At 40.3% G+C, this 17,220-nt stretch overlaps 1 protein-coding gene across 1 annotated transcript in view; it reads left to right on the top strand.

The window, feature by feature from the left end:
* Positions 1 to 17,220, top strand: part of kcnd3 (potassium voltage-gated channel, Shal-related subfamily, member 3) — a 148,147-nt gene that overhangs the window by 121,027 nt on the left and 9,900 nt on the right. Inside the window, exon 3 of the mRNA XM_077513530.1 lies at positions 7,483 to 7,651. Coding sequence (XP_077369656.1) covers positions 7,483 to 7,651 — 169 coding nt within the window. The remainder of the gene's footprint in view (positions 1 to 7,482; positions 7,652 to 17,220) is intronic.

Below are 17,220 nucleotides of genomic sequence, written 5' to 3'. Positions count from 1 at the left end.
GTCTGTTCAGGTAATGGTCACAAGGACTTGGAAAGATAGAGTTTATGCTGATAATATGCAAATTATACTATTGAATGAAGGCAATCAGCACATTCATGTCAACTTCAATCTTTCCCTGGATCTTATAAAAGTTAACAATATCAAAAGGCACAAGGTTTCAGAGGCTATCAATTAACTTTAATTACACATTTGCTAATTAATCTTGTATTTCTCCAGATATTCATAATCCAGCCGAGTGCAGTTTTCTCTTGTCGGCAGCCTAATTGAACCACATATCAGTGTAATTGTGTCCCAGCTCCTCAGTGTCTCCACACCTACCACAACGTGACTCAAACTTACAGAGATAGATGGCTTGGCGCTTTTAATTACCGGCAGACTTTGCTGATGTTATCCATACGTAGTGGCCCACAGAGACTTGAAAGCATTGGAAAACTTCGAGAAATGACGTGTGTACACACAGGCATGCTTTCGTTACAAGTGGCTTCTCACGAGAAGCACACGAGTCGATCGAAGGATCTCCTGTGAATCCTCAATGATGCGGCCTGGCATGAGCACAAGTTTGGCGACTCCATCGTAATTCCCATTTAAATGTTAGGGGGAGCCTCTCTGGTAATTGCACTTCCTGGTTAGTCGAGGAAGTGGATTTACTGAAGCATTGTGTTTTTGCAGTCTGGTAATCACTAATTACAGAGGCAAGTGCATCCTAACACACATGCTGGCACATAAATGAACAGAGCTTTATCGAGATCCTGGCAACTAATTGTACTCATGTTGCTTTATTGGGGCACTCCTACAGTTTCTATCAACTTCTGAACTATAATCACTTGTAGGTTTCTTTGGAATGAAAGGAGGTTGGTCATTATTAAGCGCTAGCATAAGACATTTATGCAGATGAGGTGGAAGCCAAATGGAACATTTGTTCAATGTTGCAAGAGCATAGCTTTAGTTTTTCATTTACACTCCTCACGGGGTTGGTGTATTGCAGGTTTACCTCGCTATTTTGTGGGTTTTCTTGGTATTTTTCTTCCTTCTAAGTCAGACCAGTCAAAATTGTTTTACAAAAACCAAAACCATGAACATTAGAGCTCATCGCCCCCAAAATCCCAGTTCCCTCATGTTGGGTGTGTTCGGAAATATGCTCTTGAAATACGAAACACCGAAATCAGAATAGTTCAAATGTGCTGTTTGGTTGTTCAGTGTTCCAGAAAACGGAGTGCGGAAAGTGAACAATTGAAGCATCTTTGTCTCTTTTTTCTTCTTCTTCTTCTTCTTCTTCTTCTTCTTCTTCTTCTTCTTCTTCTTCTTCTTCTTCTTCTTTGCTTTGTCTCTTTCTTCTTCTTCTTCTTCTTCTTCTTCTTCTTCTTCTTCTTCTTCTTCTTCTTCTTCGCTGTCTTCTTTTTCTTCTTCTTTGCTGTCTTCTTCTTGTTCTTCTTCTTCGCTTTGTCTCTTTCTTCTTCTTCTTCTTCTTCTTCTTCTTCTTCTTCTTCTTCTTCTTCGCTGTCTTCTTTTTCTTCTTCTTTGCTGTCTTCTTCTTGTTCTTCTTCTTCTTCTTCTTCTTCGCTTTGTCTCTTTCTTCTTCTTCTTCTTCTTCTTCTTCTTCTTCTTCTTCGCTGTCTTCTTCTTCTTCTTCTTCTTGTTCTTCTTTGCTGTCTTCTTCTTCTTCTTGTTCTTCTTCTTCTTGTTCTTCTTCTTCTTCTTCTTCTTCTTCTTCTTCTTCTCCAGATGAAAAAATTAAGGAAGTACAAAGATTTACAGCTTTGGAATGTATTCTTCATTTTTGCATTTTCAAAGATAAATGTATGAAATGTAACCAGAGTTTAGAAGGGTGGAAAGAATGTCAAAAAGTCAACCTCTACTCCATGGTACGTATAACCCGTGGTGAAAAGTAAGTGCAGACTGTAGCCTACATTGAATTTCTAACATTTCTTTTGCCAACCTCTGGAAGTGTTAACCTGGGGATTTTGTAGGCTAACTGCAATGGAGAGCAACCTCAGGCCAGTCAGTACATGATCCTTGTCAGTGTTTTAAAATAATGCGAGATAATTAAGTTAGCTAGGGTCAGAGGTTGTGTATTGTCTTGTGAAAGTCTCCTACACACTACAGCCAAGTGTACATTCTCCATTTTAAAAGTTAAAGCCTAAAGTACAGAGATATGAAAAGTCAGCACTGGGTGGGGGAGTGTCAAAGTAACTGGAAGTATGTTGCAGAGAAATGATGGTAATCCTTCAGTGTGATTCAGTATAAGATTGGGTGCGGAGTGAGTGATGATAATGACCTTTCCACACTGTGCAGCGAAGTGAACGAGTAATACCCTTCACTTTATCAACTTATCTGTGTGTTTCTTTCTTGAATTCCCTACTTGTCGCTTGGCAAATGCAAATGGGGAAATAACCGATATGTCTGGCCAAGGCACAAACCGTAAAGCCAAGGAATTGGATTTTGCCCCAAACTGCCCATTGCTCTTTGCAGCAGAAAAATGGCTAGCAATGACCAGTGGCTTCAGTGTTGCTTGTTTGCTTCTTTTGAGAATATAGCCGAAAGAAAGTAGTTTTTTTTTTTTTTTTTCATTAGTAGATTGGGAGATTAATTTTTACTGTTACTGGGAAATGCTTTGGTTTTATTGAATCTTAAAAAAAAAAAAATTGTAGTCATAATGCTGTAACCTTAACTGCTTTGAAATTATGGCATAATGGAGAATTTTTGGAGGAAAATAGAACAATGGCAGTATAGCATGTTGGCCATTCCATAATGCAGCAAACTCTTTTTCAGGGTAGTTTGAAGCCTGCCCCACATAAGAGCTTCTACACTTAATAGCCATGAATCAAAGACATTTGTAATTGTTGCTGTCAATCACAATGCAACACTATTCAGAACATCCCCTTGCTTTAACCTAAACTAAAATATATTCTTGGTCTAATCCAGGTAAGCATATCATCCTCCATTGCACAGTCCGAAATTTCATTTGTTTTTCCTCAATCTACTCTCATCTTGACCTTTTTCTCTTGGTCTCTCCTCATCCTCTTTGATTGATCTATGTACCTGCTCTTTGCTAGCTGGATCATAGTAGACCTTATGTCCCTTTTCCAAAGAGCCATGTTTCACCCTAGTTACTTCCCCGTTGAGTGACTGGCCATGAAAAGTCAGATGGTGATACAGATGGATGTTGTTTGAAGGTTAGAGGCCTGAAGAGGCAGCCTGTCACTGCGCTCAACTGACAAGTGCTGATTGTTGTTGGGATGCCACGTTTGACATCTTCTGGAATCTGGATGCAAATACATTATCTGACAGAAACGAACGGGTACTTGTGCACTTGAGTCCAAACTTGCATGGAAAAACAAGTCCATTGAATTCAACATAAATTCACATACTGTAGTGACATTACAATGTGATGTACTGTATGTCATTTATCTGTTATGAAAGCCTATTGTGATAATATGCAAATGTGCTTTAAGATACGAGTAAAAAATGGTGGCGTCATGCTGGACGAGTGGTTAGCAAATCTTTCTCACAGTTCTGAGGTTGGGGTTTTAAATCCAGGCTACTCTCACCCGAAGTCAACTGGTACAGACTCCAGCACATCCACAACCCTAATGAATATAAGCTGTAGAGAAAATAGATGGATGAAATAAATGGGTCGAAGGAGGATTAGATCAAGGGCGTCCTGTTACTCGGGTGCCTCACATTGCTGTAAAAAAGCAAAAGAGACAACAATGCTTAAAATAACCCTTTCAGAAATTGTCTGGATACTTGATACGAGTTTGGAAATGCAAACTAAAATATGTGAACACTTTGGACTTACCTGATTCCGCATGTTTTGGTCATAATATGTGACGTCATCTTTACCGAAGTCACATCTATGCACAATGGACCATTCACAGTGCAGGGTGGAATTTTAATTTTGTACCATTCCCATATTCTTAGTGTGAGGAAAGCACTCTGACTGGACCAGAAGGTTTATTTTCTTCTCTCAAAGCCATGCAGTTGTTGATTTACTTCTGCCCGTTTGAGTTGTTGTGCTGTTACATCACAGATCTTCTGTTAAGTTTCAAACGGTCGGCATATGGTCATAAGTTCACTTTCAAAATTATCTTGAAACTTAGGAATTCATTTTTCTGTCAATGATAGAAATGAATCCAGACCCTAAGGCAGGGGTGGCGAGATCCGGTCCTCGAAAGCCGCAGTTCTGCAGGTTTCGGATATTTCCCTTCTTCAACACAGCTGATTCATGATCAGCTCATCAGCAAGCTCTGCAGAAGCCTGATAACGAGCCTGTTAATTGGAATCAGCTGCACTACGAGTAGGGAAATCTATAAAACCTGCAGGACTCCGGCCCTCGAGGACCGCAGTTTGCCACCCCTGCCCTAAGGCAATAACACTATCCCAAACCACAATGCTTCCTCCTCTATACTTCCCAGTTTGGATGAGGTTTTGACAGTGGTGTGCTGTGCCTTTTTTTCCCCCATCACAAGAGGTGTCAAATCCAGGTCCACAAAGTAAAAATTCTGCCAAAGTTTGGCCTTAGCCACAGGTGCTTCTACTGAACGAGATCCCTGGGAGCTCGTTTACCTGTTGTTGTGTAGAAGCACCTCTGGCTAAAGCCGAACTGCGCCAGGATTTTTACATTCTGGACTTACCACCTCTGGCCCCTCACACATAACGTGTTATGAAAATAGTTTATTAAGGTTTAAAAGTTCCGTAGTGCTACATTAAGGCTGTCAATCACACCATCACAAAAGCACTTTTAGCACCCCCCACTCCATTCATCATCGAGGTAAAGCGTTTAACATCGAAACCTCGCGTGTGCTGTGACAACCTTGACCAAAGTTTGACCTTCTCACCTCAACCTGTGTTTGTGTGCATGCATGCATATGTATGTACAGAGGCAAGATGTGTATTTGTTTATAGCTGAAGTTGAGAATCACTAACCAGCCTTAGCAGGAGAAGCAAAAGCTTGTAAAGAGAACTGGCGGTGCATCTGCAAAAAAATCTCTCTCCCTCAAGTATGCTTCCCTTTCACTGCTTATTCATTTTATTTCTCTATGTGAAACATTTAGCTCATTCTCCAGCTCCGATGTCGTCTTTCCGAGTCGGAAGCAGACGCAAGAGCTCATCCAGGCAGGAAGGAAATAAATTGTATCAAACCTTGCTTGTCGCACACATGCACTTGCATCATGTTACCAGTTTTCTTTTTAATGTGTGCAAATCTTTATCTCTGTGCCGTATATAATGGCTGAGAGATGTTATCATCGGAGACAGGCCAGCTTGACTAAATGGGGGCGGCAAATTGACTGTAGTATCAGAAGAGGAGAGCCTCTATAAAGCAATCTGATGGCATCCCATTATAGACGGCTTGCAGATGAATATGATTAGCTTTTCATTCCTTCTAATGGAAAGATTTTCTGAGGAGGGGAGGAGATTAACTGTTATGCGGCGCTTGTTGTTGCCTAATTTGGGTAAAAAGACCATTAAGGTTCTCGTCGAGAACGATGAATACTTCCCTGTTTCCGTCTTATAGTTTACTATGTGTAGGATGTGTTTGATGTGACTGATGTGTGTTTTTACATCTCATTTGGCATGTCCATCAAACTGAATAACAGATATTCCTTGAATAAGAGTACTCATTGTCTGTAATGGTGGACATGTAGATAAGCAAAAGAGGCAAAGGCGTGTGAAAGAGTTTGACGTCTTAATTTAAACTGTTCATATTTAAGTCATTCCCCGTAATGCTGAGCCACTCGTATAGTAATAATCGCAACGGACTAGATTTATTGTGCTGCACTCGGGGTCATTGAAGGCTGTACATTGCAGACACATCAGAGATGGAATTCTGAGTAGGACACTATATTGCTATGAAGACCCATGAGACTGTACCTTATACAGTAAATCTCACAGACTTGCATACGGTTGAGAACGGATTGACAGACAAGAAGCAATGCACAAAGACTTGTTGTAGAAGTGACTCTAAAGAATTCCCTTTCGACATGCTTTATTTTTTATCATTGTTTTCCCACAGCATATTGAGTACATGGATTGATGTACTGTTATGGCTATCTAACACCAGCCAATCACAGGATGACTCCATCCCATGACTGCTGCTTGAAAATCAGCTGCCAATGGCACGGCTTGATAGATTGATTTCTTTAACAAGGCTGTAGGTGAGCCTGCGTCAATCCCAGCTGACTTTTGTCAAGAGACGGGCTACGCTGTGGACTGCTCACATTCGTATCAATTTAAATTTCTAGTGAAGTTGCAAGATGTGGAATGAGCGAGGAAAGTAGAGCTTTCACAGACGACAACATGCAAACAGTTGTGATGCAAACATGCCGTACTGCCATAATCAGTTTTTGGCTCTAATCAATGCGTACGACTTCAGTGTCAAACATTTTGCATTTGGGTAATGAATATGTGTTTTAACATTGTTTAATGTTGTAACTCACGCTTTGCTTTGAAAGTGCATTTTATATGGTCACTAAATCATGTTGCACTTCATTTACTAGATTGCATTCCTCAGAATACGCAGTCAAGATCCGGTCAATACAAACAAAGGGAAAGCACATACTGTATGATTGAGGTGGGGGATTTGGTGGAGTCTTCGGTGATTGCACCTTTCTACATTTTATCCCCACTAGAACTCCCTCACCACTCAAGTATGCTTCTATTTTCACTGTCTGGCACATCACCTTGCTTTCTGCAGGGGTGACATGTCGAGACAAAGGCAAGGCTTTGCTATATTTTGCTGCTGTCTTTCGCTCTCGCTCAGCTGTAAGCCACCTTCCGTATTATATTTTCAGTGACAATCAAACTCAAATTCACTGAGCTATGTTATGTTATGAAAACGTATATGATGCTTGACAAGTTGCTTTTCTGCACTGTCTGCTTGTGTTTTGTTCAACAAGTCTGCTTTATGCAGTGCAATTGACTACTGCAAATTACAATCTTATGTTGGTCCTGGTGAGTGTGTATATCTTTAAATATTGCATTAATTTTGAATCTGTTGTCATACAATTGGCAAGACATCATTTTAGGTTAGAAATACTGCTTGTAAACAAACTTCCTGCAGCTTTTGTTCTTAAATTATATTTAAAATAAAAAATAAATTGTGATTCAGAGAGAGATTTATTTTTTTAGGTTCTCCACTGGGAGAAAAGTAATGTTTTCTGTAATTATTTTGTCTGCCTTGTGCATCAGCAATGAGATCACTTGCAGATTTATCGCACAGAATTAAGCTGAACATTTTCCTTTAAAAGTTAATGGTGTCGGTGAGTTGTTGACTAACTCATAGAATTTGGGGTCTTGTAGGGAGGGGGAGAGATCTCACTTTGGCCACCATTGCCATGAATCAAAATGACTTTTTTTTTTCCAAGATCCCAAGTCAGTCATGGGTCAACTTTGGTGACTTTACAGTTGAGCTCATCGAGGTTTTGCCATGCTTGTAATACAAATCTTTCTAAGCTGCTCTTTGTCCCTTTCACCCTCTTGCAGGTATGGAGACATGGTTCCGAAAACCATCGCAGGGAAGATCTTTGGTTCAATCTGCTCTTTGAGCGGGGTACTGGTAATCGCCCTGCCTGTTCCTGTCATCGTGTCCAACTTTAGCCGCATCTATCACCAGAACCAGAGAGCAGACAAACGGCGGGCGCAGAAGGTACAGGTGAATACCATTTGTATTTTCTTCAACTGGGCTCCAGAGGCTTGGACCTCCAGACTTCCAGCCCAAAGGGAAGTTCGGACTTCCTCCAGATTAGAGGACTCCTCCTCAGGTTTAGGGTAAAGAGATGGATGAGACTGTGTGATCCACAATAATTTGTTTTAAGATTTGACCGACCAGCATTCTCATTGTTGACGTCACCCCTTTAGGTCATGAAAATGTTCTGCGTTTACATTCTGGGTAAAGTCATAAATAATGTAATAAATTATATCAGGGATGGGCAAGTTACATTTTTTTTCATCGTCTTTGCCATTGCCAAATGCCTTTTTAATTATGGACAAAATACGTGCCTGCCGGCAAATAGCAAAAATCTGCGTAAAATTGACAACCATTGAAATGCTTTGGGAACATAAGAAAAACAAATATATATTTGTATTTCTTTTGTAAACCCAAAAGAGTATAAAAAAAAATACTGATACTGCCATTATTTATTTCCCATGACAAGAATTGACTCCCCCGCCAAAAAAAACGTTTATTATTATTATTATTATTATTATTATTATTATTATTATCCATCCATCTATTTTCTTGACCATTTATTCCTGACAAGGGTTGCGGGGGTGCTGGAGCCTATCCCAGCTGGCTTCGGGCAGTAGGCGGAGTACACCCTGAACTGGTTGCCAGCCAATCGCAGATTATTATTATTTGTGTTGTTGTTGTTGTTGTTGTTGCTGTTATTATTATTATTGTTATTATTATTATTATTACTGTTATTATTATTATTATTATTATTATTATTATTATTATTATTATTATTGTAACACTGAATAAAGAATCATTTAAATTTTGGAAAAAAAGAATCCAGAATAACTGGGAGTATTGTGCAGGTCCACATTAGTAGAGGAAATTGAATATTATCTCCTCCTTTTTTTATCTTTTTTTTTTTTTTTTTTTTTTTTTAAAGGTGGTTTGTTGGAATTGAGGCCATTCCTGAATTATATGACTCAAATCAATCAATCAATCAAAATGATTTTTAAACTAAATTGACTGCTTTTTCTATAGCGCTTTAACCATATGGTGCCCAAAGTGCTTCACAATTTAAGCCTCACATTCACACATACACTCATACATCAGTGGTCAGCTGCTGCCATGCAAGGTGCTGCCATGTCCACTGGGAGCAAATTGGGGTTGAGTGTCTTGCGCAAGGGCACTTTGACATGGTCACCAGGGGTGAGGCTCGAACCCACAACCTCACGGATGGGAGACAACCACTCACCACTGAGCCATTGAAAGATTAAAGCATACTGTATATGGGTAAATATGCATGTCTTTCTAGTTTTAGCCTCCGAGAAATGATTGTGTTGCTGTTGCCTGCATGTGACATATTTGTTCGCAGCATCAGCTGGTACAAATACAAATTGGGGCTGCTAATCATAGTTTGAGGGCAAACCTGACTGTCCTCATTCTTCTGTGATACATCTTAGTATCGTTTATACAGAGCTGGGAGACATAAATCCATTCACATTCTATGGGAAGACGGCTATTGATTTAATACTTCCATTAGTGTTGTCGTAATTTGCATAGAGCTGCACTGCATCATAGTCACAGAGCTGTTGCCAATATTTTGCCCTTCTGTATAAATATGTTCCCCAAAATATGTGAAGGAGCACTAAGTATGATGTGGTGCTATTCCGTGGCACTGAAAAGTACAACCACAAATAATAAAGGCACCGTTAAATGAATCTCTCTCTGACAGGGATAAGTGAGCAACGGAGTATTATCTATTTGTTGGCTATCATTCAATTGAGCAGGGATAACTAAAGTAGCCTGTAATTGTATGCTGTCGATGCAGACAGCACAGAGGAGATTAGTGACAAGGAAGGCCAGAGGCAAAGTAAAAGTAGGCTAAGCAAGAGTAGTAACAGGTGAACGCTAGAGGCAACATGGGCCCTGTGTTCTTTCCTGAAATAGCCCTCGTCCAGATGAGGTAAGATTTAGAAGGTCATAGCATGTCTGGCTGTCTGTCTGCTTGTTTGAATGGGCCCCTGCTGCCCACTCTTAGTGTGTCGCCATGCGACCATGTCCACTGGGTCTCACCAGACAACAAACTAAATGGGGAAAAAAGTGGTAACAGGAACCGTCATTATGTCACGGGTGTGAGGTGCAGAATTTGGACCCAAAAGCAGATAGGACATAGAAGTTGAAGCACAGAGAGTCTTTTTCGATGCAGACGGCCTTGAAGAAAACACTTGATGTTGACTTGACGAAGAACCCTTGACCAAGAGATTTCGACCTAATGACAAAACTCTCATTCCGCAACTCCAGCTCAATTCTATATAACAGAATAAAGGTCTATATGACAAAATAAGAGTGAGAAACACAGGACGAGGCATAGTAACTGCATAGCAACCGACAACATCAAAATGATCCAATGGACCAACCCAAAACATAGTCACAACAGAAAATATGTTAAATTGCAACAGGTAGTTTGAAGTGCAGTGCAATACACGAACAAAATAAAAATGGAAATGCTTTTAGAAAAATTAAAACTGCAATATTAATAAAACTAAAACTAACTACAAGTATAATTACAGTAAAAATGTCATTCATTTTCATCTTTAGGTGTTTTTCCACTGCTGGAACTTTTGGAGAACATTTCAGTTTACCTTGGTAAAATTCAGTTTGCATGTTTTTCCACCAACAACAATTACAGGGTAATTAAATTCCCCAGGGGCCATCAGAGTACTATCTCAACAGCAGGGTCTTGCTGAGCCAGGCTGTAACTTTGAGGGGGCGGGCTGCAATGACCACAGCTGATTGGTCAAATTTTCAGGTGTTGTTTTTACATCGGCTGGACTCAATCAAACTCATTTGAATTCTGAGAACTGCAAGACGCTGTGGAAACACAAATCATAAATTCCCTGCAGAACTTTTACCACCAAGAACTCCCTTTACCCAGAACTCAAAGTTCCTGGTCTTGTTGGTGGAAAAACGCCTTTTGTCAATTAAAATGAAGGAAGGTCAAACAGTTGTTTGAGAATTGTAGCTGACATTATTTATTACACAAACTTACTGAACTCCATATACAGTTGTGCTCATGCGTTTACATACAGGTCTGTAAACGTATGAGCTCAACTTTCGAAAATACAAAAAAAAAACACACAAATCAATTTCAAGAAAACTCAAACTAATAAAAAATAAACCTACTCTTAAAAAAACTAATTTAAACTGAATTTAAAAAAAAAAAAAGCCAAAATGAAATACAAACTACAGTATAATGAAAAATCCCAAACTATATAAGCCAATGTTATGGTGCAACAGCACACAGGATGGGTGCATCGTATGTTTATTTGGGCTGCACTGGAGAAATTTTCATTGTGGCATGCTGAGTGAACACCGTCACTCACACGTTTCAATTTTTCAGATAACTACCGGAAAACATTTTGCATGTTTTTGAGAGGACGCCGGAGTCCCCGGAGAGAATCCAGAAGGCCAGAACCAAGATTCAAATCCTCAACTTCAGTACTAGCAGGCAGACTTGCTAACTACGATAGGTCTACCACATGTATACACGTCAACACAAATCTTCCTGCAGAGGCTGGTTGATATAAGGGAGCTTTATCTTGTTATAATTCTACCTCTATAACACATTTCCATGTCATAATGGAAACATACAACAAAGATGATATGCTTTTCAAAAACAAAACTTGAAAAAGGCTAGTCTGAAAAGAATAATCAGCAGAGATAATCTCACATCTCTTAACCGGGCAAAATGAGTAAGCTAATGTACATTGTCTATGGCTAGTTTGTGGCGGCAGCCTGGCGTCATGCGAATGTGTTTGAACAAAATGTAAACACAGTGGGCAGCCGCATGTCTCGGCGTGACGGTTTTGGCCGAACGCTTCTCCGATGATGAGCTGTGGCTTTATCCAGCATCTGTTCTGCTGCGCTGCAGGCGACTGTCAGGATTTAATCGTCTCAAATGCTTCCATACAGTGTAAAGCCACGGGAAGTTCCATTACAGATTTAATACATAAGAAATACTTTCAAACATTTTAAATAGGTTTTATTCCGAAAAAGCATGGCTCATTTATGATTAACACTATGGTTTTTTAATGTTGGCTATGACGTTGGTTGCTGGAGAGCTAAATATTATTTTCCGTTGTACTTAGCATTAAAACTATCACAACAGCTAGCTTATCGTGTTATCCTCCCATGGAGAATTTAGTCTTCAATTAACGTGAATACTAGAGGAAGAATTTTTAAACCTATGCGGTTGCAAAGATGCAGAGTAGGAGATGTTTTTATTCAAATCAAATCAATGCAGCACATTCTAACTTCACAAAAGGGGAGCTTTTATCGAGTCGTGTGATTGGGGCTAAATTTGTCAACTTCCTTTAATTGGTAACATGGGTTCCAAAATCACAAACTTCACATTTTGTGGATGGTATTGAAGTGTAAAACACTATGGGGTAGATTCACTAAGAATGCGCTGTGTCCACTAAGAGTGCGAAATATTGCTCCACAACTGCACCCGCAGTCTGCTCCCAGTTAACCACCTTTTCTCTAAGGATATTGCTCAAATCATATACCAGCGCAAACACGCCCACAAAACTGACATCTGGCAGCACATTTGCGCCTGGTTTACTACACATGGTAATGGATGTGCGCCAAGAACATGGTAGTATAGTAACAGTTGCGAGAAAGATAACATTATCAGAAGCGAGATTGGACCGAGAGGTGCAGAAGCGTTTTCCTCATTTCGCGCCATTAAGCTGTACCGAGCAGAGAGGACGACAACGATGTCATTCATTCATAAAGTACAAATTATTGGTGCGATCATTTTAAAAATATATATTTTCAGAGGCTGACGTGGGCATACAGTATGCATCTGGCATGTAAAAATGATCGTAAAATGCCCCTCCCCCCACATCCTATGCCAATCAGCCCGGGTTACATCACGTGTTGTAAACCAACATAGAAAAATGCCCCCCAACTCTCTCTCCTCTCTGAGTGATCAGCCTGAGGGGGACGGGCACCATCTCCATGCCAACATGCACTACTGTTATGACCCCAGGATCGAGAAAGCGCCGAGTTTACACCAGCCTTCTATAAACGTTATTTGCGTCACTCAAACTCAGTGTGGCTGTTAGTGAATTAGACGCTGTATATCAATGAGTCTCATTTGCATTGGGTTGGGCATATTATGCACCAAATGTATGCAAATTACCTAATTTACATACGCGCAAATAACACCAGCGGAATCTGGTTGGCAGCGCATTTAGTGACGGATTTCCCCATCTGCGCGTATTTAGTGAATTAGGCACTCCCGGATTGCTCCATTTTTACCGCTTAGCACCGAGCAAAAGCTACGCAAACCTTTAGTCAACCTACCCCTATGTCCTTATCCTCTGTGTTTAGACTTCAGTGCTGCAAATACTCCAAACACTCTTGTATTATGTATTGCAAGTGAGATTGCTTTTCCGGCCGTTTTATAGCAAGTACAACGACCGTGTGTTCAGCTCATTACATACTAATTCATATAGCTTTAATGTACTTGGAATATGTTGGCAGACTAGATTTCAGCGCTACACAAGATGATCACTCCATAGAAACAAGATCGACTTTATTATATATTATATTACATATTCGATCTACCAACCCCCCCGTTTCTCAGTCAGTGCTCAACCCCAATTATAAATTTCTCTGCCATCTCAAATATTTCAATACGCCAATACAACTACATCACACAGTGTTCTTTAATGTGCCATGACTTTCAACTTCCATTACATTATAACTTACATTACACCAACTAATTAGCAAGTATAACTGGCCACCTGCCATTAAACACATGGAAAATCCATTCAAGCTCAAATAATTTCCTAGAATAAGTGTATTAAACTGTTCTGTGTTTCACAGTATTTAAAGGTTGTGGGATAAGGCAGCTAGGCGGGCTAGCTAATCAAGTTTAGTGTTCCTCATGTGTTCTTTTTATTGTTTTGCCTGCTATGCAGAGCAAGCCCCTTCCACATCCATCTCCATTCAGGTCTAATTGTCATTAATTCTTCGTCCCAGTTACAATTAGCCATCCTTCTGGCTGGCATTTGAGAGGCAGCCCAGATCTCCCTTACTCCCGGCGGCTGCGCGTTGGGTAGCGTCCACAGCTGCAACACAAACTGTTACAGTGCTCGCTAATCTACCCTCTTGTTGGCATCAGTGGCGTTGCTTCTATCTGCTGAGCACCGACTTCAAAGTTTCCTGTATGATTGCATGATTTAATCATGAACAAAAGTGTCCAATCTGCTGAGGTCAAACATTGCATGCTCTTAAAATATTAGCATAAAAGTAATGATATCCGAGATGGTTCTAATTATCATTCTGGATAGGCACAAATTGAGGCCAAGGAAATCAGTGGGATTAAAAAGGGGATGGGGAGGGAATTTTAACTACACCCAATGTACGTGTACACCTGTCGTACTTGTGCAGTGAATTAATATTCTTTACTAAAGTGCACAGGTCAGTGTTAATGTTAATTGTGTCAGCGCGCACTGGTGTTCCATTTTCGGTGCACTGCAAGTTCCGAATGGTCGGAGTAAACCAGTATGTGCTTGGAACGCATTTCCAAACTGATTTCCCAGGTGTTATGTATATTGTGTTTTTCATATGTTTGAAGGAAAAGCAAAAGCTTTATGCGTAATTTCACAAATGTCTGTCAATGTAGTTTAAGGCACTGAATAATGTGTGATGCTGTGTGTAATAAACGGTTGACTTTCCCCGGTTATTTTCGTGAGCTAGCTAGTGGCTAGCGCCTCTTGCCGTGGATGTGGACAGCCCCACGGCCATCCGGTGGGATATATTCCAACCACAGAAGTATTAAGGCTAATAGTAGACATGTAGGGATGTGTAGGGATAAAAAAAGATGCCAGACATCGAGGTATTTGACTGACTGTTGATATTTACCTGGGCCCGGTTGTTCAAAACTCGGTTATAGCTTTAGCCATTGGTTAAGTAGATTTAACCGACAGTTAACTTTAACGACACTGTTATCTTGTTGTTCAAAATTCTGTGAACTTTAACCGGCTGTTACCTTTCTGTTAAAGTTAACACACCTAAGGACCGCCGCTAACTTTTTAACAGTGTGGTTAACTCTGTTTCGTGGCTAATGCTGCCTTCATGATGCCCACTGAGCGCAAGAAAAAGAGTCTATCGTGGGCTTGACTTTGACGTTGGTGATTATTCTGATGAAGAGTTAATCACACGTTACCTCTTAGCAGTAATAAAATTTCAAGTCTCATGCTGAGTCAAAAGAGAAAGAATAAAAATGTGTTTTTTAAGACAAGTTCTAAAAATGGACGGAGAAAACAAAAATAAATTATGATGAATTAAAAATAAATAATGTTACGAAAACTCCTAAATTACTTCAACCATTGATTGTTTAAGGTTTTCTTCGTCAGCAGAAAACTTCCGGCTTCTTTTTTTTTCATTGAGTGCCAGCGGTCATTTGGATAGTATCCATTGCTTTCGCCGACCCGGAAGTAAACAAAGAGAGGAATTGTGAGGGATATCGGTGCTAACCAGTGACATAAACGACACGGTTAACTTTGACCGTGCCGTTAATAAACGGCGTGACTAACCATGTTTTGAACAACGCATATTTAACAGCCGGTTAGTTAACGGTGGGTTAAGAATTTAACCGGCGGTTAGTTAAACCGTGGTTAAAATAACCGAGAATTGAACAACTGGGCCCTGGGGTGTATAATTTCAGCACTTGTTTTCAGCACTTTTTTTTTTATACTGGTTTATACTTCTCCGTTTGCTCTTGCGTTAATGACCGGCATACACCACGTGAGAAATACGTCGTAGCTCGTGGCCAGCGCACACATTTCCAATTCTTGTACGCCGTAAATGGCATAACATCGCTCGTGATTGGTCCGTTTGATGGCGTACTCTGTTTTGGGGGGGTTTTCCCGTTCCCGGAGAGTTTCCGTGAAGGCAACTGTGTTTGTAAGTGCAGGCGGCACGTATCTACATGCCGCCCGGGAGACCAGGATTGTATGTGATTGTGTGGATGTGTTTATGGGTGACGAGAAGGAAAAAAAACAACAAAAAAAACAGTGTTCGCTAAGCACGGAGCTGTTGTGTTTTGGCGAGATACGGCCAACAGTAACCATTGCAAATTGGCATTAAATAATTGCCATGGTGATGAGCCAACTCTCCCCCGACTTTTAACGAAAAACGACTTCCTGGATTGGCCATAACATGCAGAAGAATCTCCACTCTGTGGCGTCCGAGCCAATAACAGCCGTAACGGCACCCAGATTTGGAGTGAAACTGCAGCACATTTTCAAATCAACTCGATCTGTATTGTGATGTGTATTGCGCACAAGAAGGCAAACACACGAGCGGCACGCCGCCGTAACGTTTCCGCCATTGCCTCACTCACAAGTATAACGAGGCCTTGTGTCTTTTCTGTGGCGTGTCTAATTTACAAGACCCATTTATTTTTTGCTTTACAAGAATTTTAAGTGCGAATTCAGCCAATAAACTGCAGTCTGTCTATTGTTAATCTTTAGGTATCCAAACAAATGGCAACATCATTATTCTATTAAAGGCTTTGTCACAACAGTAAAGAACCCATGCTTAAGTAATACGTTGGCCGAAATATTTGCCTGGCCTGCACGAGAGCTTGTTGGATATGTGACCTTTCACACTCACAGAGCTTTCATAGTGTAGTAAAAGAGGCACGTAAACATTCTGTCACTTGGTGATGATGACGATGCTGACGACGATGATGATGATGGTGGCGTAGCTAGTCCATTTAAATTGTGGTTTAGTCTCGACTCTTCATCACTTATGAACACGACATACTGTCCGTGTTTAATTAGTTTAACATTGCAGTGTTTATCTTTGTCGCACTGAAAAGATAATCACTGCCGGTGACTGCAGTTGGAGTCCCCAAGGTTAACACTTTTATTATGGGACAGAATGTAGCACTAGCACATTTATTATAGTTAATTAAAAGCTGTGACTACAAAATATATTTAAAAACATGGCACAAATCTACTCTTAAATAGCAGCCAATTCTGTGGAGTCGGGTGTAGGTTTGAAATTGCTCTTAAACACATATTTACAATGTGATGATGACTCTCAACATGAAGTGTGTGCGCATGGTCTCACACAAACCCTAATTATTTGGGCATTATCAAGTGATGAAATGTTTTTATGGGTCTAATCCTGATTTGATTCTATCACGGAAAGATTTATTTTCTACTGTTTTGTCTACAGTACACTCACACGTGTTAATGAAAGCCATCTGTGCATAGTTTCTCATGCTCCAGTAATACAGTGGTCTATAACTGCATTCTGGTCCCAAAGGTTTGAAAATCAAGCTGTGCTGCAGAAAAAAAATATATATATATTTTGTATAGCCTGGCGTGTTCTTAATGTCCACTCCACCCTCGCACTTTCACCAACGCTGCATTTTTAACTATATTGTGCTAAACTTGGGTTTCTGGTTACTCCAGGTCACTCACTATTTGATCTGATTCACTTGAGTCTCCTCAGTCACTGTT

Source organism: Festucalex cinctus, chromosome 2 (genome assembly GCF_051991245.1).
Source record: "Festucalex cinctus isolate MCC-2025b chromosome 2, RoL_Fcin_1.0, whole genome shotgun sequence".
NCBI classification, from domain to species: domain Eukaryota; kingdom Metazoa; phylum Chordata; class Actinopteri; order Syngnathiformes; family Syngnathidae; genus Festucalex; species Festucalex cinctus.
This window is presented reverse-complemented; position numbering and strand designations above follow the sequence as displayed.